We start from the raw sequence: 27637 nt of genomic DNA on the forward strand, positions 1-27637 counted from the left end.
CATAGTTGGTACGTATATGATATAGGGATGGGGGAGAATTTCTCCCCCAAACTTCGGGGGGCCGAGCGCCAACGCATTCGGCCCCCCGAAATCAGCGGTGAAACTCTCCGCCCCCCGCCCCCCCCGAGATGGGACTTACCTTTCACGAATGTTCCTCCTGGCAGCGGGTCCCGGTGGCGGTTCGTCGGGTCTTCGTCAGGGGCGGGGGCGGCAGCCGGTCTTTCAACCAGCTGCCGCCGCCGCCATTACAAGGAAAGTTTAAAAAAAAAAAACACCCCCGTGATAGGCCACGTTAATCGTTACGTAGCCTATCACGGGGGTGTTTTTTTTTTCGCGGCCGGGTAGACGGGGCGCTTCTACCCGGCCTGACTTTCGCCGGCGGGGGGTGGGGCGCCTCCCGGCCGGCCTGAATTTCGGCATGAACTCGCATGAACTTCGGGGGGAGAAGCGAAGCGCCTCCCCCCCTCCGTGAAAAAAGCTGCGGGACAAGGTAAGTCCCTTTCGTACATCCCTAATAGGATAGAATAGCTAGCTTTATTGTTTTGCTCTTGGGAGTGTGTGCCTCGGTGTTTGGTGTTTCTGGTTTTGCTTAGAGTTTTGGGCCTTGCTTGTAATTTCCTGTACAACCTAACACCTCTCCCTATTCTTTCCTCTTTGTTCCTTTCCCCTAATAAATTTTTACCCAACTTCCAGCTGGTGTGGTGTGTCCTGAATAACTTCAGTGCTAAATACAGTGCCTATTGGCTGGGAAGGGAGCTACTGGGTTAATTTAGGGGAAACCTGTAGCCAAGTTTGGCCTGGTCTACCCTGCAGGGTTGTTGGGGTAAAACCAGCAATCCTTCACAGGGCTATATCCAATTTTGCATGAGCAGACTTACTTTTGTAAAACCCACATTTCTCATTAACCCACCATCCTGAAGCCCTATGCACACTCAAAAAGCTGCTCTGGATGGTCCCTCAAGCCAGCAGAAAAGCTTGGGGGGGGTACCAGGGTCTGCAAGGGGAAGAGGGAATCCACTCTGATGGTCACAACTGGATTTCACCCCTAATCAACATAAAACTGTAATTTTTCAACCTTCTATCAGGAAAATATTATCTCACCGACTCCCGCAGAACAAATTAATTAGGTTGCAATCCAGCTACTCCCGAGACACCAAAGTCACCAGATGCAAGAATCAGGGCTATGTTTTATCCCAAGCACACCCAACTGCTTTTTCCTATGTAAGCATGGCTGGATGAAGTTTGACCCCAGATTGGTTGGATTCAATGCTGCAGGCCCACCAGTGGAATGGAAACTGCTGATGGAATGGATTTCTCCACCCTCTGCAGCCCCCCTGCACTCCCCAATCTGCTCCAGAGCAGATTTGGGGGCATAAAGGAAGCTGGAAGAGGAGAAAAGCAACAGGGAGTCCCGTTGCACAAGTGGAAGTCCATTCATGTAACACTGGATTTAACCATGTGTCTTCTCCTGAGTCCCACCCTTCCTGCCCATCATAATACCTGACATTTTGATAGTTAGCAGTATAAATAACAAATTGCTTGTTGTAAAATCAACTAAAAAGGGAGGCACTAGAAAGCAATGAAGACGTGTGCCTAAATGATAAAGGAAAACAAAGCCTTCAAGATCTAGATGGAAAGATCCCAAGAAAATTAGGGATGCCAGAGAATTCTGCGACAGATCTCAGTGAGGCTGAATGCCAGTGCATTCGGCCCCCTGAAATCCATCGGGAATGGCCTGCCACCCCCCCGCCCCCCGCAGATCCCCCCCGGGATGAGACTTACCTGGGGCGGATGTTTCGGACAGCGGCAGCTCCGGCGGCGGTGGCTGGTCTTCCGACCGGCTGCCGCCGCCGCCATTTACAGTCTGTATTTTTTTCTCCCCCCCCCCCATAGACGTGATAGGCTATGTAAAGACTTATGTAGCCTATCACGTCTGGGTAAAAAAACCCCAAACCCATACGCAAATGGCGGCAGCTACAGCCACCGCCATTTGCGTTCCTTATTTTTCACCATCTTAGTCTACGTAAATATTTACATAGACTAAGACGAAGACAAGAAAGGGGAACGCAAATAGAGCCCAGTGCGGGCTCTATTATAAAATATTTACGTAGACTAAGACGGTGAAAAATAAGGAATGCAAATGGTGGTGGCCGTAGCTGCCGCCATTTGTGTATGTGTTGTTGTTTTTTTACCCAGAGCCCTCCGCGGCCGGAAATCTGGCTGTGGACGGCCCTGGCCTGGGCCTGGCCAGCTGCTCCGCAGAGCCGCTGCGGAGCACAGCCGGCCGTCGAGAATTCCGGGGGGGAGGACCAGATCGCCTCCCCCCCGTCGAGGATTCCAGGGGGAGGGACGGAACGCCTCCCCCCCATGAACAGAATCCACGAAAAGGTAAGTGACTTTCGTACATCCCTAGAATTGGAAAGGGATGGGGGAAGCTACAAAAGAGTTTGAGCTAACTGTAAATGAGTCCCTACTGAGGGGAGATACAAAAAGGAGATAACTACAGATAGTATGGCAAGTATGGTATTAGTACACCTTCCCAGGAATTTGTCATTTGATAAGAGAGAAATCCAGTCTGACTTGGGTATTCCCACAACACATATAACAGATAAAATAAGGGATGAAATGACAACTTGCCTACCTCCTAGTTCACTGCCTGTTTAAAAGGAAGTCCAGGATGTAATGATGTTGCAGAGAAATAACCAAGTATGTTTGTATTCGGGTTTGGCATCTGGGGTTAAAGCTGGTAGATGTGGAGCTTTAGCATTCATTGTAACAGCACTGGAGAACTTATGGCCCCCCAGATGTTGCTAGACTCCAACTCCCATCAGCCTCAGCCAACATGACCAATAGGCAGGAATTATGGGAGTTTTAGTCCAGACCAGCTGGAGAGCCACGGGTTCCCCATCCCTGCATAATTTCGCAGTTTTAGGCTGCAATCCCAAGCACACTGACATGGGAGTAAAACCCATTGATCTCAATGGGATTTACTTCTGAGTAGATATGTATAGGATCATGCTGTTAAGTCAGGTTGTAATTGTTACCTGCCCTGAGCTTTCAGGATGGAGCAAGATAGAAATATAAACATTGAAACAAACATATTGGCAACAGCCCATACAGAGAAGCAATTTCTCACTGGTCATTCCTGCCCTATTTCCCCAACCCCTACAAGCAATCTTCCTAGTTTTGCTTTCCACACACTGACCTTAGAATCAATTGTTTGTGGTGATGTTTACTACATACTGCTGGTGCTCATTATATACTTTTGGAGGAAAACCTATATCTTGTATTAACGGGAACCATGAAGTATTACCATTCATGTCAGTGGTTTTTCAAACAGCTAGTACTTTCACAGTAAAGAAAGTAACCTAACTTTCTCTTTCAGATTACAAACCTTAATTTATTTGTTCCAGCTTTGTACCTCGAGATTCGAGCCATCGACAGAGGGACTGATAAGGTGTCCAGCCAGCGCTTCTCATATTTTGGTTTATTAGCTATGGGTGAGGAAGGTGATGATGGTGCCTGTACAGAATAAATGAGAATCAGTACGCATGGTCTATCCCACTTTGATCCCACAGTGCAGAAAACATGAATATTTATCTGTGGATGTGATCTTTTTCTAAAACTAATAAGGTAGAGTAATACCATTGTTTGGGAAATCCAGAGTGCATGAAAGAAATAAAACAATCATTTATTTGAAAATGGAACATTTTGGGGCTGTCTGACCTCGTTTTCACCTATTATTTCTGCAATAGTACAATTTCTATTTTTGATAAAAGCATAGGCCTCACATCTAATTGACAACATAAATAATGCTCATTTACATGCAGCATTTTCTGCAGAGGTCTTATTTACTTCATTAACACAATAATACAAGAGGACAGAATAGATTGCGAACACTGTATTGTGTTGCTTTTCCAGTGTTTGAAATAAATTAAAGGGAAATGTGCATAACATACTTTGATATAAATAATTATGAATTCAAGGTCCTTTATATACACATCATGAGCTTTGCAACAAAATTTTGAATTTAGCTAAATTTACTTTGTTTAAGAATATAAATGTACATCACATGTAGCCTTTGTGAAGGCAACCACAGTAAGCACCTGGTCAAAGAACAAGATCTGTACAAATTAAATTTGAGACGATTTATTCTGGACAGACATAAAGATTAGCACTATCTAGTGCAAAAGTATTTCCATCTGACTCATACTCTTAGAAGCATGAAGAATTTATGCTTAAACAACCTCAGTATTGACATTCCATTGGTAGGGCTTGTTTCAATTCCTGTAAGACAACTGGATGTGTCTATTTTCGAAAGTTCCTCGAAAATGAAGGCCTAATATCGCCATGCTCCTTCACTCAAATGATTCTTTCAATTAATGGTTTCAGTTACTTAAGTACCACCCCTCACAAGTAATGAGTGTGTTAGTAACATCGCTTGCTATTAACTGAGGGCAATTTAAAAGCTACAGTCTTGAGAGCTGTAGCCGAGGGCAATTTAAAAGCTACAGTCCTGCCTCTCTTGCTTGAATCTGTAAACCATTGCAAAAGTATTGCTAAGTTTGCCAACTAAGAAAGAACCAAGCAAATAAGTTATTTCCTTAAATCTCTCTCATTAGCCACTGAAGAAATACAAAGATGTATACTGAAAACAAACACGTAGTTTGTTTTGACAGTAGACCCTTTAGATTACCAACATTTCATTTTGTAGCACACTCAGTCCCAAAGGTTACAGATATTAGGAGAGGAACCATTTCTTGCCTTGTTCATTCTTCAGCTACATTCTATAGCCAGCCTTATACTGATGAAAAGACTTGCAATTAATGCCAGGGGATATGATTTTAAAAATGTGGCATGTCCAAAAATCCCAGAACACATCAAAGCAGACAGTTTCACATTTTACGTGAGAATAATTGGCATTGCTCTTCACTTTGCCACATGAGTGAAACTGACACTTAGCAAGAAAAAGCGACACATTTTGTTTAAAAAGTTATATTCTACATCCAATTGATATCACTATGCCGAAAGATAATGGCAACTGTACAGGCAAAGGGACTGGCTTACCAGTAGCTGCTTGTTACCAAAGGGGCTCAGCTGCGCTGTTGTTTTTGAGGTATACCTTACACATCTTGACTCTAGAATCTCCATTTTGTTCTAGAAGGCTGGTTTAGGATCAATCAGGGCAAGAAAGTTATCTTTTACACTTGCTGACCTCTAATCTAATTAAATTGCCAGGATCAATCCTCACTGATATACAAAGCTTTGAAATTCCAAATCTGCCCATGTCTCTCTTGATTGCTGAGTCATATCTCTAGCCAGGCTACTTGCCCAATCCAGAGCACTGGCAGGAAAAATGCTCCATTAATGAAGTGCCACCACAGCCATTAAGGAAAGGAACATCTACTCAATGTCTGTACACTAAACTCATGATAAAGGTCGAGATCAACCTAGAACACCTTTTGTTCTTTTGTCCTTAGGAAAATTCCTCCACGGTACCCCAAGGTTTTAAAAACAGTTGCCCAATACGAGATGGGTGAGTTTGTCACCTGACTTCTTCCAACAAGCCACTTAATTCTTCAGTCAAGTATCTAGTTACTTCTACTCAGTTAGGAGGGTTCAAGTGGAACCCAGGTTTCTGTTTTGACTGTCATACCATGTGGGCATCAAGAGTACCTATTAAGGCACACCTACCTTTGGTGTCCAATCACAGCTTTTGTTTCATGGGAACTAAAATCACCTGCCGATTGTTTTCATAGAGGCAGGGTGATTTGTTGCCACCATTACTTTATGGACCACAATCCTGGTATCTGGTCCCCCTTGACCAATTCCTGGATCACCATTAACCTTTGAGAATGAGCCTACCTTTTCTTCTGAAACAGGTAAATATCTGCACTTCAATCTTCTTTCCTTATATTCCAATTGTGCTCTGTCAACTCCCAACTCCCTTACATTGCCAAACCCCATGTTATTTATATTGCAGCTTTGCTGTGTTAAGTCTAAACTTCCAGCACTGTCTGCCAATCCATAGCACCCTCTCTGCTCCCTTATTTGGGAAGAGTAATTCCCTGGTTTCCATCACATTCAGTCTCTTTGTAGTTCTCCGGTCTATATATCTCGTGTAATAGTTGCTGGTCCAAGCTTAACTGTGTTAATTTGATTTAACTAACTTCTGCATTATGTATTAAAGCAAACTATTTAGTAGACATATATTCTATAATAAAGTCCATATTATTTGATTCAAAACTTGATTTATATTTAATTGCTAATATCTCTATGGTATAAATATAAAGTGCAACTTCCCCATGGTGCACCTCTACTATAGGCCTCTACACACGTACTGTTACACATGTACACCTGCGTGTCAGGTGTCACATCTGATCAAGGACATGTATTAACACTGTTGCTGCATGACTCCACATCAGTCTATCTACCAAACAAAAGCAGCCCAATACATTTTGCTGCCTAAGTTGGAACAGCAAATGGTGTACACATGCCCAAGTCAAGATACATAGTACCCAAGGCCAGTCAAGTTATTTTGGCACCAGAAGCATAAACCCCTCTTCCTAATTCTTGGCAGTAAAATAATACTATTTGCTGTCCTTTCATGACAACCAAAATCAGCTGCCTAAGATGGCTGCTTTACCTAATGGTAAGGCCAGCCCTGCGCCTATGCCATTTAAACTAGCAGCATAGGGTCAGGAAGGAAAGATAATTTGCTAGCTTTTCTCATTTCCCTATTCCAATGCCTCCCCTCCCTGAAGGTACTATTTATCTCACTAGGGAAAAGATATCTTGATTTTCTTAGCAGGACAAATCAATGCTTGGAGGGTGGTGATGATAGAATTTAAATTAGGATATCTGAGAAAAAGCACAGGGCAATCAGGAAAACAATACCCACGTGCCATTATTCTGCTCAAAATTGGAATCCTCATATTTGCATTTACCTTAAGACAGAAAAATCAGGACATGCAGTCATGCATCTCTCATATCCTATGTACTTCGGCCCTCCAGTGCAACAGCAGAGGTCAGTGAAAGTATCACAGATCTTAGTTTATAAAGACAGTAGGGCACAGTCTCTGAATTAATACGTAAATCAATATTTACAATATCCAACCTTTATTTAGTCTAGATTGGACACAACATTTATTTGAATCAAATATAATTAACATTGAATAATGAAACTAGGGCAAAAAGAATAAAAAAAAATAAACATGCCAGGCACTTCAGTCTATTTCAAAGGGGACAGAATGTTACATCCCAAATAAGAAGTGAAATGTTGAGATGCCTTTGCTATAAGAATTTAAATAATAAGGAACACAGGACTCATGAAAATGCTCATTTCGCATTCCTTGAAACTATAGTCTTCTTTTAAGGGAACATTTCTGCACAGGAAGGCTAAATATCCAGACTTAACATGCAATGAATCCACATTTGTTGTTCAGTCGTTCAGTCGTGTCCGACTCTTCGTGACCCCATGGACCATAGCACGCCAGGCCTTCCTGTCCTGCGCTCTCTCCCGGAGTGTGCTCAAGTTCATATTCATTGCATCGGTGATGCTATCTAGCCATCTCATCGTCTGCCGTCCCCTTCTCCTTTTGCCTACAGTCTTTCCCAGCATCAGGGTCTTTTCCAGAAAGTTTTCTCTTCGCATTAGGTGGCCAAAATATTGGAGCTTCAGCTTCAGTATCTGTCCTTCCAATGAGCACTCAGGGTTGATTTCCTTTAGGATGGACTGATTTGACCTCCTTGCAGTCCAGGGGACTCGTAAGAGTCTTCTCCAGCACCACAGTTCGAAAGCATCAATTCTTCTGCGCTCAGCCTTCCTTATAGTCCAGCTCTCACAGCCATACATCACTAATGGGAAAACCATAGCTTTGATTAGACGGACCTTTGTCGGCAAGGTGATGTTTCTGCTTCTTACTATGCTGTCTAGGTGTGCCACAGCTTTCCTCCCAAGGAGCAAGCGTCTTTTAATTTCATGGCTACAGTCACCGTCTGCGGTGATCTTGGAGCCCAAGAAAGTAAAATCTGTCACTGCTTCCATTTCTTCCCCTTCTATATGCCAGGAAGTAATGGGGCCAGATGCCATGATCTTAGTTTTTTTAATTTTGAGTTTCAAACCAGCTTTTGCACTCTCCTCTTTCACCCTCAACAAGAGGCTCTAGAGATCCTCTTCGCTTTCTGCCATTAGGGTGGTATCGTCTGCATATCGGAGGTTGTTGATAATTCTCCCAGCAATCTTAATTCCGACCTGTGATTCATCCAACCCCGCGTTTCTCATGATGTACTCTGCATATAAGTTAAATAAGCAGGGTGACAATATGCAGCCTTGTCGTACTCCTTTCCCAATTTTGAACCACTCTGTTGTTCCATGTCTGGTTCTTACTGTTGCTTCTTGACCCTCGTACAGGTTTCTCAGGAGACAGGTAAGGTGGTCTGGTACTCCCACCACTTTAAGAATTTGCCACAGTTTGTTGTGATCCACACAATCAAAGGCTTTAGCGTAGTCAATGAAGCAGAAATAGACGTTTTTCTGGAATTCTCTTGCTTTCTCCATGATGCAGCGAATGTTGGCGATTTGATCTCTAGTTCCTCTGCCTCTTCGAAACCCAGCTTGTACTTCCGGTAGTTCTCGGTTCGCATACTGCTGAAGCCTAGCTTGTAGGATTTTGTGCATCACCTTACTGGCATGTGAAATGAGCACAATTGTGCGGTAGTTTGAACACTCTTTGGCATTGCCCTTCTTTGGAATTGGAACGTAAACTGACCTTTTCCAGTCTTGCGGCCATTGTTGAGTGTTCCAAATTTGTTGGCATATTGAATGCAGCACTTTAACAGCATCATCTTTTAGGATTTTAAATAGCTCAGCTGGAATACTGTCATCTCCACTAGCTTTGTTGTTACTAATGCTTCCTAAGGCCCACTTGACTTCACTCTCTAGGATGTAGGGGTGGACGAAAGTCCCTTACCTGTCGTCGAAGGACGTTCGCGGTGGGGGGGAGGCGCTTCGCTGCTCCCCCCGCGAAGTTCAGGCCGGGGGGGGGAGGCTTCCCGCCTCGCCCCGGCCAAAATTCAGGCCGGGGGGGAGGCTTCCCTCCTCGCCCAGCCGCGAACGCGAAAGTTTTTTTTTTAAACGCCCCGATAGGCTACGTGACAATTAACATAGCCTATCACAGCTAGATCTGCAAAGTCAGCCGTGATAGGCTACGTCAATCGTCACGTAGCCTATCACGGGTGACTTAAAAAAAAAAAGCGCGTACGCTAATGGCGGCCCCCATAGGGAGCCGCCATTCGCGTTCCTTATTTAGTCTCTGTAGTCTACGTAAATGTTTACGTAGACTACGGCGAAAATAAGGGCAACGCAAATAGCGTTGCCCTTATTTTCGCCGTAGTCTACGTAAATCTTTACGTAGACTACAGCGACCAAATAAGGAACGGGAATGGCAGCTCCCTATGGGGGCTGCCATTATCCGTTCGCGCTTTTTAAATTTTTTTTTAAAGTCACCCGTGATAGGCTACGTGACGATTGACGTAGCCTATCACGGCTGACTTTGCAAATCTAGCCGTGATAAGCTACATTAATCGTCACGTAGCCTATCAGGGGGCGTTTTTTTTTCTTTTATTGCAATGGCGGCGGCAGCCGGTCGAAAGACCGGCTGCTGCTCCCGCCCTGCTCGAACACCCGCCGAACCGCCGGCCGGACCCGCCGCTGGGAGGGACATTCGGCGAAGGTAAGTCCCGTCCCGGGGGGGGTGGGGGGCGGGGGGGTTCAGAGGATTTCTCCCCGAACACGTTGGCGCTCGGCCCCCCGAAGTTTCGGGGAGAAATTCTCCGCCATCCCTACTAGGATGTCCGGCTCAAGTTCAGTGAGGGCACTATCATGGCTATCAGGGACATTCAGATCTTTCCTGTATAGTTCTTCTGTGTATTCTTGCCACCTCTTCTTAATCTCATCTGCTTCTGTTAGGTCCCTGCCTTCTTTGTCCTTTATCATGCCCGTCTTTGCACAAAACGTTCCCTTGAGATCTCCAATTTTCTTGAAGAGATCTCTAGTCTTTCCCATTCTGTTGTTTTCCTCGATTTCTTTGCATTGTTCATTTAAGAAGGCCTTCTTGTCTCTCCTTGCTATTCTCTGGAACTCTGCATTCAGTTGGCTATATCTTCCCCTTTCTCCCTTGCTTTTCACTTCCCTTCTTTCCTCAGCTACTTGTAAAGCCTCATCAGACAGCCACTTGGCTTTCTTGCATTTCTTTTTCTTTGGGATGGATTGAGTTGCTGCCTCCTGAACAATGTTACGGACCTCCGTCCATAGTTCCTCAGGCACTCTGTCTATCAGGTCTAATCCCTTAAATCTATTCCTCACCTCCACTGTATATTCATAAGGGATATGATTTAGGACATACCTGAACGGTTTAGTGGTTTTCCCTATGTTCTTCAATTTAAGCTGAAATGTTGCAAGAAGCAGCTCATGATCTGATCCACAGTCAGCTCCAGGTCTTGTTTTTACTGACTGTATAGAGCTTCTCCATCTTTGGCTGCAACGTACATAATCAATCTGATTTCTATATTGACCATTTGGTGATGTCCATGTGTTGAGTCGCCTCTTGTGCTGTTGGAAAAGAGTGTTTGCTATGATCAGCATGTTCTCTTGGCAAAACTCTATTAGCCTTTGTCCTGCTTCATTTTGTACACCAAGGCCATGCCTGCCTGTTATCCCGGTGATTTCTTGACTTCCTACTTTAGCATTCCAATCCCCTATGATGAAGAGGACATCTTTTTTTGGTGTTAGTTCTAGAAGGTGTTGTAGGTCTTCAGAGAACCGATCAACCTCAGCTTCTTTGGCCTCAGTGGTTGGGGCATAGACTTGAATTACTGTGATGTTGAATGGTTTGCCTTGGATTCGTACTGAGATCATTCTATCGTTTTTAAGATTGTACCCCAGGACTGCTTTTCCCACCCTTTTGTTGACTATGAGTGCTACTCCATTTCTTCTAAGGGATTCTTGCCCACAGTAGTAGATATGATGGTCACCTGAATTAAATTCGCCCATGCCTATCCATTTTAGTTTGCTGATTCCCAAGATGTTGATGTTCAATCTTGCCATCTCATCTTTGACCACCTCCAGCTTACCTTGATTCATTGATCTGACATTCCAGGTTCCTAAACAATATTGTTCTTTACAGCATCGGACTTTCTTTTCACCACCAGACACATCCACAGCTGAGTGTCCTTTCGGCTTTGGCCCAGCCGCTTCACTCTTTCTGGCGCTACTTGGAAATACCCTCTGCTCTTCCCCAGTAGTATACTGGACACCTTCCGACCTGAGGGGCTCATCTTCCGGCGTCATCTCTTTTAGCCTTGTGATACGTTCCATGCAGTTTTCTTGGCAGGAATACTGGCATGGGTTGCCATTTCCTTCTCCAGTGGACCACATTTTGTCAGAACTCTCTGCCATGACCTGTCCATCTTGGGTGGCCCTGCACAGCATAGCTTATGGCTTCACTGAGTTACGCAAGCCCCTTCGCCACCACAAGGCAGTGATCCATGAATCCACATATTCAAAGCTAAAACTTCAAAGTCTTATTTCTCAACTGAGTCTGTCCATATACAGATTAGTGATAATCGATACAGGAGAGTTGGGCTTAGCAGGGCCCTTTACAATAAACAAACAAACAAGCAACAAGGGGTTAAGATAGGTTTGGCTAAGCGAGAGTGATTCTTCTAGGGTTACACGGTGAGCAGTTCCCCATCTCTTTTGACCTGCAGAGAGAAAAGCGGTGGGGGGGGGGGCGGAGAGGGATGTTGATTGGGAAAAGATCATCTTGAAGTAAAGAGGCTTGTACTGTTCAAGGTTGCAGCCTCTCTCAGCACCTTTTTTGTTTTAAAAAAAATCACCAAGGCAAAGTTACACTCAACTGTATGTAACATGTAGTTTGGCCATACAGTACGCTACACAGAAGTGCAGATTGTGATTTGAAGTATGTGAGCATATGTGAGTGTGATGCATGCGTAGCTCTAGACTTCTTTGAGTTATTTGCAGCCCACCCACCAACCCCTGCTGAGAAACTAGCAAGTACCTGTTCAGTGGAGATGGATTTTCATTCTGGCGTAACATTTTAAAATAAAGTTCTGACTCCCTGGGCCGTTGTCACACCTGCATGTATAGCTTTTTTGAATTTGGGCTTTAAATTAAAGCCAACATGAGTGATGATTCAACTTTACAAATTTTCAGCTTGAATTTTTTGGGCAAAACTTGATTTGAGGCCCCTGAAACTGTAGGGTATTAGGGGAGTGCAATTTTTAGAACTGGGTTTTTTTTTGGGGGGGGGTGTCTCTTACCATTAACAGAAAGTGGTAGCAGTTTCTTTCTCCCCTTTTCCTTTTAGTTTTAAACTGTATTTTTGCTGTTGCTTATGACAGGAGTAGCAGAGCTCCTTTCAGCTCTAGCAGCCACTATTTCCAACCCAGAATGCCCCTGGAACAATGCTGCACTGTGATATAACATCATTCGAGGGGGCTTTTGTGGGGGGAAAATGGCAGCCACCATTCCGCCCCCCCCAATCTGCCTAGAATGATGTTATGTCATGACACAGTAGAGTTCTTAGAGTTCATAGGCATTCTTGGGGAGTCTGGCTGTTACTGAGGGGAGCTTGGCTCTTGCCATAGGCAGCATTCTTCCTGAAAGCATTTTGACAACTCCCCACCCTGACAAACTGATGAGATATGTTCCCCTTGAGTTACCACCTACAAATAGGCTGATTCATGGGCCATTTCCTCTCAGCAGCAACCCCCCCCCCCCCGCCGCCGCCGCCTGTGCTCCTGTTACAGATTTTAACTTGTGACTTAGTGGAAAAGCTGAATTCTGTATTCAGTTATTAAGTTACTGTAGTCAATGTAGAAGAAAGAGAGACGGGGCAATTTCTTTAACTGTCACATATTATTCAGACTACTAGTAGCTGTGCTAGTAGCTGCTGAGAAACACTGAGCAAGTAAGATACTATTCAGTAGCTCAAAAATGGGGTCAACCAGTTCCTGAATAAGTAGCAGAACTAATCAGACATCCTTTCTATAGTAATGTGCCTACTGCATACATGACGAAAAAAAATGGGATCGCCGTTGGTTAGAGCTGTCAGCTTTTCATGTTCCTATGACAAATGATTTGCAATGTTTAAGCAAATTTCTGTTTTAGTTCTGCCACTGACGGTGAGGTTCTGTTAGGGTTGGCGGAGAATTTCTCCCTGAAACTTCGGGGGGCCGAGCGCCAACGTGTTCGGCCCCCCGAACAAGTTTCGGGGAGAAATTCTCCGCACCCCCCTGCCCCCGCACCCCCCCCCGGGACGGGACTTACCTTCGCCGAATGTCCCTCCCGGAGGCGGGTCCGGCCGGCGGTTCGGCGGGTGTTCGTCCGGGGCGGGAGCGGCAGCCGGTCTTTCGACCGGCTGCCGCCGCCGCCATTCCAAGAAAAGAAAAAAAAAACGCCCCCATGATAGGCTACGTGACGATTAACGTAGCCTATCACGGCTAGAATTGCAAAGTCAGCCGTGATAGGCTACGTCAATCGTCACGTAGCCTATCACGGGTGACTTAAAAAAAAAAAAAAGCGCACGTACGGATAATGGCTATTTGCGTTGCCCTTATTTTCGCCGTAGTCTACGTAAATCTTTATGTAGACTACAGCGACCAAATAAGGAACGTGAATGGCGGCTCCCTATGGGGGCCGCCATTTGCGTACGCGCTTTTTTTTTTTTAAAGTCACCCGTGATAGGCTACGTGACGATTAACGTAGCCTATCATGGCTGACTTTGCAGATCTAGCCGTGATAGGCTACGTTAATCGTCACGTAGCCTATCACGGGGGCATTGGTTTTTTTTTTTAAACTTTAGGGTTCACGGCCGGGCGAGGCGGGAAGCCTCCTCCCCGGCCTGAATTTCGGCCGGGCGAGGCGGGAAGCCTCCCCCCCGGCCTGAATTTCGGCCGGGCGAAGCGGGAAGCCTCCCCCCCGGCCTGAATTTCGGCCGGGCGAGGCGGGAAGCCTCCCCCCCAGCCTGAACTTCATGGGGGGAGCAGCGAAGCGCCTCCCCCCCACCGCGAACAAGCTTTGAGGACAGGTAAGTGACTTTCGTCCACCCCTAGGCTCTGTAAGGGGAAAAAAACGAATGCCTTAGATCTTCAGCAGTAATTTAAAGCTTCAGTTAAGGCTGTGTCTGGAAGAATCGACAGACACAGATTAGAAGTTTAACTTTCTAAGGGCGCCATCCTATCAGGATAGGCAGCTGCCTCTGAACTCGGAGGCGACCACCTATCCAAAGCAGGGCAGGAGAAGCACGGAGGGGATCGTTCCCTCCGCACTTCTCCTGCGCTGCATTTTTGGCTAGACAGCCGATTGTGGCTGTCTAGCTGTGGGAGAGAGGGCGGAGCGGGGGAGGATGCTGCTGTATGACACATTGGATGTGTCGTACAGGCATTTCTGCCCGGGACACCCCCAGCCAAGCCCCTTTTCGGCTGCTCCACACTCCTCTTGCGAGCACAGAGTATGGGGCTGTCCCGCGCTGCCTCCGAGGAAATGCGGAAGTGGAGGGAGGTCAGTTCTCTGGGAACCAACCTTGGAGCGTGGGCTCCAAGGTCTGTTCCCAGATAACATGATATCCTATGGCCATCTAGGCGCTGTCTAGCAGCCATAGGATTGCTCCCTAAAACACTTGTTTAATGGACACTGCATACAAACATTACTGTTCTTTCCATAAGCGGGGCTGAACAACTTCGTACTGCGGGCCATGTGAGAAACGTGTTCACCACTCGGATGCTCAAATATGTCTATTTTAATACATAAGATAGTTTGCATATTAGTTTCATGGATCTGTCCAAAGGCACAATGGATCGGCATTTGATACACTGAACTGTTAAACATTTTTGGTCAATTCTTGGAAAACCTTTACATATACAACGAGAATGATTGTGAGGTCATTCTCACCTATAAATGTGAGGTTTCCAGTTCCTTGCTCACCTATTTTTAACTTACCTCATTGCAATGAGGAATACTGTGGAGTGGTTGTTTTTTTTTTTTTTAAGACCTCCTTATAGCCTCATGTGCCAGAAGCAACTTGAACACATGAAGGTCGGGAGCAGGACTAGAGGGCTCAGCCCTGATTCTTCCATGCCCTCCAACACTGCAGAGGTAACAGCCATATTCTCATACCAAAGCAAGCCCCATCCCCTTCATTATTACCATGGTTGAAGACTTTTAATCACCTAGCTATATGCTGTATTCATTTATTCTGAAATAGCCTTGTCCTTCCATTGATATAAGAGCCAAGAGTAGTTAGTTTGGACAAATGGTTTGGGCATCCTGGGGTTGAGGTGTTAGGTGGGTGGATGATCATATAAGAGGAAGCAATAAATCAACTGGGATATCATGCCAGCCACATGACCACGGAAGCGTCTTCGGACAGTGCTGGCTATTCGGCTTAGAAACAGGGATGAGCACCGCACCCTAGAGTCGGACACGACTGGTTGGGGACACCTTTGCCTTTTTTTTAAGGTCTGGTGAGATTTTTTTTTAACATATAATATATATATATGCTTAGTGAGTATGGTTTTTTAAAAAAATGTTTTTACAATTTAAGGTGGAGACACTGCCGTATTTTTATATAGCCTTTTACATACTAGACCACTGCAGAAGGCCTATGGTCAAAATGCACTGGTTACTTTTGGTTGTACTCTTTATGTTTTCTAGCATTGTATAATGATTGTAGGTGTTTATCCTGTAGAGATAAAGTTATATTATCAGGCTTTTGGGATATTGTTCATTTTACCAGTTTACTTAGACCAATTGATTTATTGCTTCTTGGTTTTGGGTTGGGCACTGCATGGAGCCTTAGTGTTCATGACATGCACATGCATTTACAAGCATGTGCACAAGAGAAAAGATACATCCATTCCTTACTCAGAAATTTAATTTCTGGAGATCCCGGGAAGGGAGTTGAAATCTGGAAATTAATTGACGGTAGAAGCTCACACTAACAAAATCTTAAAAGGGCATCTTCTAGCGACAGATACCAGAAAATAGGGACTTGTTATAGCACACGCTTTTATGGTCTCACTCTCATATCATTATTTACTACTACTACTACTACTACTTCTACTACATGTTTCTTGAATTAAAAGTACTAGCCTCTTTAGTCCACACTGGAGGCATTCAAGATGAAGCTGGACAGCCATCTGTCAGGGATGCGCTGATTTAGATTCCTGCATTGAGCAGGGGGTTGGACTTGATGGTCTTATAGGCCCCTTCCAACCCTACAAGTTTATGATTCTATGATTAGCCAAATAATATTTTCTAGCAAGTTTCTGGACATGACTTTGTGTGTGTGTGTGTTTTCTTTTCAAATGGACCTTTTAATAATTCTGAATTAGGGTGACCAGATATGCCAAACAAAGTGACTGAAAGCTCATTTGTATTTAGGGGTGGGCGGACGCCTTACCTCCGGGTCCGGGGGGGGGTGCATCCGCGGGGGGGGGGGGAGACAATCCGTCCCTCCCCCCAGAGTCCGTCCAGGCCAGCTCCGCTCTGCAACGATCCTGCGGAGCCGGCCGCCAGCTCCGCAATGCTGGCGATACAGCCAGCTGCCATTGCCATATCGCTATGTTACGTATCCGGATGCAAATGGCGCACTGGGCGCCATTTACGGCCGTAAAGCTCATGGATTAGCCTAAATGCAGTCCGCTACACCATTTGTGTCCCTGCTTTTTCTTCACGCGATAGGCTACACAAATATTTGGACGGCTTCCGAGGGGAGCCAGAGGTGAGTGCTCCGTTCTGCCACAGGCCCCAATGGGGACGGATTCTTGGAATCCGGCCTCATTGGGGTCCGTGGCAGAATTCTCGGACATCCCTATTTGTATTGTATAATCTTACAAGGTTGTATAATTTTAGAAGGGGGTGTGGCTGTGAGGGGGTGTGGCTGTGACTATCATGAAAGGACCCTGTACTTCTGAATTTCAATCTACACTATTGGTCACAAGACTATTTGTTAGTTTTGCTACAACAAACTAATATGGCTACCACTCTGAAAAGTTCTTACCATTATCACATAATATCATTAGCTGCCTTTTACTTACGAAGAAAATTTACCTATAAAGATAAACATCCCACATAGAAAATGTAGGGAACTCTTACAATTTGCCAGATGGCCCCCAGATTCATTAATGGCAACCATGTGGTACTAGAATAACTTACCACATGATGAGCTGCTTGTCGATATTGGCTTTCTATTAGCACCACCAGTGGTTTCACCTATTGGAGGAGGAAATGAGGAGAGTCTGTATTAATCCCACCCCCCTCCCGCTTATATCCAGCTAATGTTTGGCAATGTCAGACTCCACCCACCCCAAGTGCTGGATGTAGGGATTATTTTTTTAAAGTACTCTTTTGCATATTTTAGGACATAGGGTTAAATCCAACATCATGTAAGCTGACATCTGTTAGTGTGATGGGGTTTTCTCACTTCTTCCCCCTGCAGCCATCTGCGCCACCTGAAAATCTGCTTCAGAAGGTTTCCCAGCTCTCTGGAGCAGTTTTGAGGGTGCACGGGGGCTGCAGGGTGAAGGGTTACTGTGCTCCTCCTGGTCCTGCTGATGGAACTCCTTCCACCAGCGGAATGACAATACTTGATACAACCCAAAGTGTTGGCCTTAGCAGGGGGTGCAGCATCTGGGCTTTACTTCAGGGAGAAAAATGCTTCGGGGAAGTGCTGCCTTTTTCTGTGTGTTGACTGCTGTTTTTGGATCAGGAGAATAAAACAGTAATAAAATATTAATCTTTAAAGATATACACAGAATTCTGGATTTAAAAATCTACTTTAAAATTTGATGGAATCTCAGTTTGTATTAAACATTAAACTGCAAAGAAACTTTTTAGAAATGAAAGCAATGACAGGGATAGATATAATGCGTGCATAATTGCATCCCTAATTTGTACTGATTTTTATGCTTTATTCACATTTTCCCTTTGTTTTGTTTGTGGTCCCTTACTGCCAATTTATCCATTCATTCAATTTGGCTTGATAGAAAAATGGAGTATCTGCAGAAGTGTGGTATTCACATAATTATGCCATTTCTGTAAAATCAGTATTTCTATCAAGGACAAAACATCTGTAGCAGACATAAACCATCCTCACTATCAGTGCCTGTTCTTGATAATAACTTTAAATAGCAGGAAATCATGGCATTTCTCCTACATGCACAATAACTGTTCATCATCAGTGCCTGAACAGTAATTTCTCCCCCAGACTTCTGAAAAGGATTTCTGGTCATTTCCTGTGAATAAACATTTTACTTCAAAATTCCATTGAACATCGTGCTCACAGGTGCCTTTCCTGCCCCGTTCAAAAATTCAACCAGTCTCCAGTCCTTAAAAATCCTTGTATGATCCCCTTTGAATCTGTCTGTCTTCTTCCTTTCACCTGAAAATTATTAGAGCTGTTCAGCTTCTTTTCTTCTCTCACCTTGAATACCACAATCACATGCCCTCTGGCCTTCCTTTGTTGCACCTTGATCCCACCACTTCTTTCAACCACTCCACATCTAGGGCTATTCACTGGCTGTAGCACTTGAATGTCACAGTTTCAGTTGCTTCTATTGTCCTCCTTCACCATATTCACTCAGAAGTACGCAATTCTCCTCCAAATCTCTTAATAGCCTTGCCTCATCCTGTCTTGTCACATTTCATTTCTTACCAGATTATTAGTTGAGATCATCTCTCTTGCAGTGCTACCACCCTCACCTGCTCTATGGTCAGCTGTTTATTTAATTGTTTAAGCACCTCGTAAATAAATTTCTCTAGACATCATACAAATTTAAACTTAATAACGCTTCAGAATACAAATAAAATGAGGAAATGAGGAGAGTCTGTATTAATCCCACCCCCCTTCCGCTTATATCCAGCTAATGTTTGGCTAAAGTTTGGCAATCCCAATAAAAACAACCAAAAATATAAAACACATGCCAACATGGTATAAAATATACTATCAACACAAAAACTAAAATGACAATCAAAAACTGAAAGCTAAAACCATACATTGCAGGGACTACATTAATAGAACTTATTTATGTATTTATTTGAAGTATTTTTATGCTGCTCCTCAGCCAAAACAGTTCTGACAGAGGCGTACATATAATAAATTAAGCAGACTCTCACAGTGGCTTAATATAATCCCTGCCTGCAGGCTTACAATCTTTAAAGAAGACATGACACACAAGGAAAAAGGGATGGAGAGGGAAGAGAGAGAAAAATTATTCTTTTAGCAAGGCTGGTGGAATGGCCCTGCTCTCCCTCTCAACTCCCTCAGTGCCACCTGCTGGAATGGCTGCTGCTGGTGATATCTGAGGGAGGAGAAATCTTCATGAGGGAGGCCTTTCAGCAGGGCTGGTGGAATGGCCCTGCTCTCCCTCAGCTCAGCCTGTTAGAATGGCTGCTGGTGATGCCACTTGAAGGAGAAGGAGCCTTCAGCTTAAACACTAATAATACTAAAATACTTAAAGAGCCTAGAAGAAAAGTCTTAGTCTGGTGCTAAAAACATAGTAATGTGGGGGCCAGGCAAGCTTCCCTTGGGAGAGCATTCCAGAGCTGAGGGGCCACCACCAAATCTTGTTGCTGTCCTCTAAGCCTAAAAATGAGGGGGCCCTTGGACAAGGGTTTCTGTGGATAAACCTTAAGGTACGGATAGGTACATAGGGGAGGAGGTATTCCATCCACAAGGCCATCCCAAGGTATTTTGCTGCCTTAGGAAAGGTGCAATTCCCCCTCCCCCTTCCCCTCCCCCTCCCTGTTAGTTCCTGAACAGCATAAAATGAGTTCATGAGGGAGTTTCCTAGGATACTAATTTCTTCTGTTTTTAATTTCTTTAAGATTGCATCATGTATCAGTGTTACTGCACACTCATGTTCCTCATAGCCTGAAGCAAATTACATTTTAAAAATTATCTATTGAACACCTGCATCCATTCCAAGTCTTCATAAAGAAATCAGTGCACCAAAATGAATGAAGTTTTCCTAAAATAGTGTATTTAAACATATCATTTCACATTTTTTCTTAATATAGACTCAGTGGGTGACCCCACTGCATCAAAATGCAAATGATGCTGCATAGTGACTAGCACAACCCTTCAGTCCTTGAGTACTGGAACAGCAGAAGTACTGAATGGTGATACGTTTTTGTCCCAGTTGCAAACCCGACTACAGTGAAAGTATACATTTCTACCAGTCTTGGGAAGTCATGTTTTAATATAAATTCATACAAATTTACCATGCATCCATCACAGCTACACTTAAATGAAGGAGATTCAGTTGTTCAACAGGGATGTAACAGCTTGCAGTGCTCAGCTGTGTTTGCCATTTTAGTTCACCTACTTTCCAAAATCCAGATCAATGACCTACTTTTAGAGATGGACGGAACACTTACCTTCCATTCCGTTCTGTTTCCGCAGTGGGGGGGAGGCGCTCTGCCCCTTCCCCCGGAATCCTTGATGGGGGGCGGAGGCGATCTGGTCCTCCCCCCCGGAATCCTGCCTGGTCAGCTCCAGCCGCCCGCAGCCAGACATCCGGCCGCTGGGCAGCCCTGCAGGGACACAAATGGTGGCTGTCGTAGCCGCTGCCATTTGCATCCCTGTACTTAGCCGTGATAGGCTACATAAATATTTACGTAACCTATCACGGCAGGGGGAAAAAAACCCAGCATACACAAATGGCAGTAGCTGCCGCCATTTGCGTAAACTGGGTTCCCCCCCCCCCGCCGTGATAGGCTAAGTAAATACTTACGTAGCCTAACACGGCCTCCGCAGGGAAGCAAATGGCGTCCCTGCATTAGCCGTGATAGTCTACGTAAGTATTTACATAGCCTATCATGGCTATGAAGAGGAGGAAACAAATGGCGGCCGCAGGACGGCTGCCATTCGCAAAGCAGCACGGACGGGAGCAGGCAAGTGCTCCGTTTCGCGTGCCTTTTGTGCGGCGGGGACTTCATCCCATGCGCCTTTCGTGGGTGGGGGCTTCATTTCGTGACAGATTTCGGGGGGCCGAATGCACTGGCATTTGGCCTCACCGAGATCCGTCATGGAATTCTCTGACATCCCTACCTACTTTTAGTCTCACCTAGGGATGTCAGAGAATTCCACCATGGATGCCGGGGAGGCTGAATTCCAGTGAATTCTAGGGATGGTGGAGAATTCCGCCACAAATCTCGGGGAGGCCAAATGCACGGCATTCGGCACCCCGAAATCCATGGTGGAATGGCCTGCCACCTCCCCGCCCCCCCCGCGGATCCCCCCCGGGATGAGACTTACCTGGGGCAGATGTTCCAGACGGTGGTGGCTCCAGCGGCGGCTTCGGCAGCAGTGGCGGCTGGTCTTCTGACTGGCTGTCGCCGCCGCCATTTGCAGTCTGGTCTTTTTTTAAAGAGTTACATAGCCTATCACGTCTGGATTAAAAAAAAAACGCATACGCAAATGGCGGCGCTTATGGCAGCCACCATTTGCGTTCCTTATTTTTCGCCGTTTTAGTCTATGTAAATATTTACATAGACTATTATGGCGAAAATAAAGGGGAACGCAAATAACGCCCACTACGCTATTTGCATTCCCCTTTATTTTCGCCATAATAGTCTACGTAAATATTTACGTAGACTAAAACAGCGAAAAATAAGGAACACAAATGGCAGCTGCCGTAGCCGCCGCCATTTGCGTACGCATTTTTTTTTAACCCAGATGTAATAGGCTATGTAAATATTTACGTAGCCTATCACAGTTGAATACAGGGATGCAAACGGCGGCGGCTACAGCAGTCGCCATTTGCGTCCCTGCTACCCAGCGGCCGGATGTCCAGCTGCTGGCGGAGCCGGCCGGCAGCTCCGCGGAATCCCCGCGGAGCGGAGCCAGCCAGGCAGGACTCTGGGGGGAGGGACGGAGCACCTCCCCCCCATCGAGGATTCTGGGGGGAGGGACGGAGCACCTCCCCCCCCACCGCGAAGCAGATCCGCGAAACGGTAAGTGTCTTTCGTACATCCCTAGTGAATTCAGCCCCCTGGAATCTGTGGCAGAATGAAGCAACCCCCTGCCACCCCATGAAATGGGCCTGGAACGGAGCCTACCTTGTGTCGGCTGTCCGGTGCTCCGCGAACGGCAGCCGCATCTGCGGCCGCCATTCGTGTTCCATCAAATGGCCATGATAGGCTACGTAAGTATTTACATAGCCTATCACGGCTAACGCAGGGACGCCATTTGTGTCCCTGTGGAGGCCGTGGTAGGCTACGTAAATATATACGTAGCCTATCAAGGCAAAAGACAGGGACGCAAATGGCAGCGGCGACGGCGGCCACCATTTGCATCCCTGTGCAGCCCAGTGGCCGGATGTCCGGCTGTGGGCGGCTCCGGCCAGCGGCTCCACAGAGTCACGGTGGAGTGGAGCCGGCCAGGGAGAATTTCAGGGGAGGAACGGAGCGCCTCCCCCCCACCGCGAATGACCCCACGTGGAACGAGGTAAGGGATTCGTACATCCCTAGTGTCAGATGACAACACTTACATATGTAATTTGGTGCCTACGGGTGCCACAGATTGTCATGGGTTAAATAACCCACGACAAGCCACAGTGTTTTATCCAAACGTGGTCACTTAGGGCATTTCTAAACCAGCCTAAAATCCTGTATTTAAAACAGGGCTTTCTGCTTCCATTTTAAATGCAGGATCATGACTGACTCCCTTTACATGCGCTCCCCCCTCCCCCGTATCTGAGTCTTCCATTATCTTTCATTGATCTCGCTCCTCTTCTTGCTGCTTAAACTCTGTTCATGGAGGAAACTGAAGCGGAACACAACGGGGTAATTTGATAGCTCGTTATCTGCGATCTATTTAAAAACGGAACAAAGGGCATTTAGTGCAAGAGGGTCATGGCAGGGTCACAGCGTCATGTAAAGAGCCTGCAAACTTCCGTGAAGGAGCAATATCAAAGCTCTGTGTCATGAAGCCCTTAGTATATGCAGAACCAGGAGTGTCTGATCTCAGATGAGCCTGCAAAAGAGAGACACATTCTGATTGCTAGGAGAAAGGAAGGAAAGGAGGTGTGTGCTGGGGGGCGGCGGAGAAGGGAGGAGCTAATAGCTGTTTAGGACTAAGGGGATCCCAAGGACTTGCAAATAAGTTACAAGCGGAGAGGAAAAGTTTTTGCTGCCTTGACAGCAGAGCAGAAAAAGAGGGAGCCTGAGCTCAGCTGCACCTCCTCTGATATTTCTGAGTGTCCAAACAACATGTCTTCAAACAGAGTAGAGGACTAGAAAAAAAGAGACTGAAAAAAAGAATTTGTTAATAGGGCGCAGGAAAAAGATAGGGAACAAGCTCGGCTGTGCCCGGTCCCCTGCAGCTTTTGCTTCCCCACCCCCTGCCACAGGGGCACAAGCACTCCATGGCCAGCTCTGCTCTGCAGCGGAGATCTCTCAAGTGGAGGGCAGAGGTGTGGTTGCTGCTGGCACTCTCTCCACCTCTGAGCCCTCCTTCCTCCATGGTACAGCTTTAGCTGCTGAAGTAACTGCCACTTGCTCAGTCTCTTGCTCCTCCCAGTCCCTGATGGTGCACCGGTGGCGGGGGGTGGGGTGGGGTGGGGGAGGATGCACCATGGCTGACTGGCATCCTGCCTACTTGCCCTCATCCCTTGTGAGTGAGAGAACGTGAAGTGCAGATGGGAATGACAATGGAGAAAGCTGTGGGATGGCAGCATGTGCAGTTGGCTCAGGGCTTGTTGGCTCCTAGCTGGGCAGAGAAGTCTACAGGAATTCAGATGGCAGCAGCACCCCACCCCAGGGAGTTGATGCGTGTGGCGATTGCCTCCTTCACATCCCCCTGACGACAGCCCTATCCATCTGTTCTCTTGGACAACTCCATCCATCATGCTGTAAGGTGTTCCCCATCACTTCTTTGACCCAGGCCAGGCCAGATGATCTACCCCTTGTGTCATATCATTACGAGCCCATCATGGTAACGCTATATCCCTCTTGCACATTTATACCTCATAGGACACACAATGATATTTGTTGCGGTATTTTGGATGATGTGGAATAAAAAGCAGGAAATAACACTGCAAAAGCGGTATATCGAATGTGTAGTGTGCCCCAACAGTTATCATTGCGCTTCAATACTGCTATAAACGAGTAGTGCAGATCTAGCCCAAGCCTTCCTTTAACCATGAAAGTTTATGGCGCCAATATGTAACTCTACTCTAGACAAAATATTCAAGTTCGAGTTTTTATAAATTGCTAAATTAATAGTTGCTAATAATACAGGTCCCACTGCTAAAGAGAGCTTCAAGAATTTCAATTTCATGCTTAGTACTGATGGATTTTCCCTGTGGATCCCTATGCACTGTGGAACAACTATCTGGTGGATCCACAGTTGGCTACAGAATCAGACTCAAAGAGTGTTCATCAGTGGGATCTTCTCAACCTGGGGAGAGTTATGAGTGAGGTACCGCAGGGCTCAGTCCTCCGACTAATGCTCTTCAACATTTTTATTAATGACTTGGATGAAGAAGTGGAAGGAATGCTTATCAGATGACACAAAATTAGGCAGGATACCTAATACCTTGGAAGACAAACAAAATTCAAAGTGATCTTGATAGGCTGGAGCTCTGGGCAGAAAACAACAGAATGACATTTAATTAGGGGTGTACGAACCCCACTTACCTGGGTCCACTGGGGGGCCCATGGGGGGGGAGGCAATCTGGTCCTCCCCCCAGAATCCTCCCCAGCCGGCTCCTCTCAGCAGCGAGTCCGCGGAGCCACCAGTTGGGGCCAGCCGCTGCCTTACTTCTGACCGTGGCCAGTCTTTGTCCGCAAATGGCATCCGGTGTAGTGGATGCCATTTGCGTCCTACACTTTACCGTGATAGTAAAGTGCAGGGATGCAAATGGCATAGCGGACACCATTTTCATCCGCAGTCCGGTGATATAGCCATAGTGGCCGTATCGCTGGGTCTTCAGAGCTGGCGGCAGGGAGGATCTGCCGGCGAGGACTTCGTGCTGGAAGACAAGGTAGGAGATCCAATCCTCCAGGGACTTCAGGGGCCGGATTCAACAGAATCAGGTCTCATTGGGGTCTGTGGAGGATTTCTCCAACATCCCTACATTTAATAGGGATAAATGCCAAGTTCTGCACCTAGGAAAAAGAAACCAAATGCAGTTACAAGATGGGGGATACGTGGCTCAACAACACTACAAGTGAGAAGGATCTTGGAATTGTTGTCGATCACAAGCTGAATATGAGCCAACAATGTGATGCGGCTGCAAAAAAGGCAAATGCTATTTTGGGCTGCATTAATAGAAGCATAGCTTCCAAATCCTGGGAAGTATTAGTTCCCCTCTACTCAGCACTGATTACACATCATCTGGAGAACTGTGTCCAGTTCTGGGCACCACATTTTAAGAAAGATGCAGACAAACTGCAGAGGGTTCAGAGGAGGGCAACAAAGATGATCAGGGGACTGGAAACAAAGCCCTATGAAGAGAGACTGAAAGAACTGGGCATGTTTAGCCTTGAGAAGAGAAGACTGAGGGGAGATATGATAGCGCTCTTCAAGTACTTGAAAGGTTGTCACAGAAAGGAAGGCCAGGTTCTCTTCTTGATCATCCCATAGTGGAGGACACGGAATAATGGGCTCAAGTGACAGGAAGCCAGATTCCGGCTGAAGATCAGGAAAAACCTCCTGACTGTTAGAGCAATACAACAATGGAACCAATTGCCTAGGGAGGTAGTGGGCTCTCCCACACTGGAGGCATTCAAGACGAGGCTGGACAGCCATCTGTCAGGGATGCTCTGACTTGGATTCCTGCACTGAGCAGGGGGTTGGACTTGATAGCCTTGTAGGCCCCTTCCAACCTTAGTATTCTATGATTCTTTGATTTTATGTACTTCCTTTGATACATAACAAAGGTATACCACCATCTTTTCTGTGTGGTGATTACAAGGAAGGAAGGAAGGAAGGAAGGAAGGAAGGAAGTGTTTATTACTGTCACAGACCAATAAGAATTTTTGTACAAAGACCAAATACAACTAATTAAAAACAAAAAGATAAAAACAAATGGGTTTTACCCAATTAAAGGAGGCCAACCTATTTCCCCCCCTAATTTGCACTGAAGTAAAAAAAAAAAGATTGGCAAATCACAAATGTTTGTGTTTCTGTATATCTGATGGGTGAGGAACTGGGGTGACTCAGTGCAGCGACTGTTCTCACTGACTCATCTGACAGCCACTAGAGATTTCCATTTTCAAGTTTGAGTATTTGAGTTAGTGGGCAAAAAAAAGAAAAAGATTCCTGATCTAATGGGTGTCAGTTCATAGTTGCAGCTGTTTCAAAGTAGGGGTGCCTGAATCTGTCTGTTTCACTTTCTGTAAGGCTCCAGGGCAACCCAAGGCCAAGGGAGACCTCTTTGGAGGAGGAGAGTTGAGATTCCACAGCAAACCTCAGTTCCACAGAAGACAGGGACAACCTGAGGACTTCCATCACAGGGATGTGTCACCTGAGGTTCTGAAGAACCCCTCTGATCCCATCCTGAGACCTGCTTTGGTTCCTGACTCACCTGTCACATTCAAAGTACTGCCAGTGGCAAACTAGGTGGGAGTTGTCAGAGTGCCCACTTGGCTGCCACAAGACCCTTTTGCCCAGGATCTACTAAAGAGGAAGATCTACTCATGAGGAAGGTAAAGTCCCAGCTGCAGGCAATGAGGAAGCAGACCCAGCTGCAATCAGGAAGAGAGGTAGATGGCAGCATGTATATAAGCCCTCAGTCTTGTCCCAGACATCTGTGGATTAACATTCCCCTTCAAGCTATCACTTCAGCACCTTGTTCAGGACACTTTCTATCACATTTGCATTTTTCCAAGCACAAGTTTGTTCTGTCCTGTTTCCACACTGGTTTGAGGGGTTTTTTTAAGTCGCTGTGAAAATTCATACATCTTTCTGTACACATTTTCCCTAATATACAATTTTATGCTCTTTTCCCTAATATATGCCACTTTGTACACTACTTCCCCTAAATATGTACATTTTTTGTATGATGTTTTTTATATGGTATACATTTTTGTATACTCTTTCTCCTAAATATGTGCATTTTGTGTATGCAATTTCCCCAAAAATATTGGTTCTGTGTGCTTTTTGTTATTGGAGAACAGCATTGCAAAATTTGGAGAAGTGTATAAACCAAAGGATGTTCTGGTCTGTGTACTACATTGGGAAGTATCCAGTTTCAGCAATAGAGACCATGCTAACAGACTGAAGTCCATGCCCCATTTCCACTCCCACTTCCATCTCCACTCCCATGCTGAAAGAGTCAAATCAATGCAGGACTTGGTCTGATAATCTTTGAAAATGTCCCAAAGTGCTGTTTTTAAAAGTGGGTCAATTTTGGAGGAAACGATGCACAAGAAAGAGAAGACAGTGTGTGTGTGTGTGTGCGTGTGTGCTAAACAGATGACATTTCTTAGAAAAAAAATGTTTCTGATTTTTGCTGACATTTTGTAACCTTCTCCTCTGCCCATTTTGATCAGAGTTCAATATGATAAATGCTATCTCATGCTTGTGCTTTCAACAATTCACCCTAG

The 27637-nt window shown here is 45.7% G+C and overlaps 1 protein-coding gene across 6 annotated transcripts in view; it reads right to left on the reverse strand.

The window, feature by feature from the left end:
- SNTG2 (syntrophin gamma 2) overlaps positions 1-27637 on the reverse strand; it is a 418988-nt gene that overhangs the window by 105012 nt on the left and 286339 nt on the right. For all 6 annotated transcript variants that reach the window (XM_084826732.1, XM_084826733.1, XM_084826734.1 and 3 more), the window contains one exon: positions 3395-3522. In XM_084826732.1, coding sequence (XP_084682858.1) covers positions 3395-3522 — 128 coding nt within the window. The remainder of the gene's footprint in view (positions 1-3394; positions 3523-27637) is intronic.

This window comes from Heloderma suspectum, chromosome 1 (assembly GCF_057233095.1).
Source record: "Heloderma suspectum isolate Gila_16-S chromosome 1, 16-S_ref, whole genome shotgun sequence".
In the NCBI taxonomy this organism is placed as follows: domain Eukaryota; kingdom Metazoa; phylum Chordata; class Lepidosauria; order Squamata; family Helodermatidae; genus Heloderma; species Heloderma suspectum.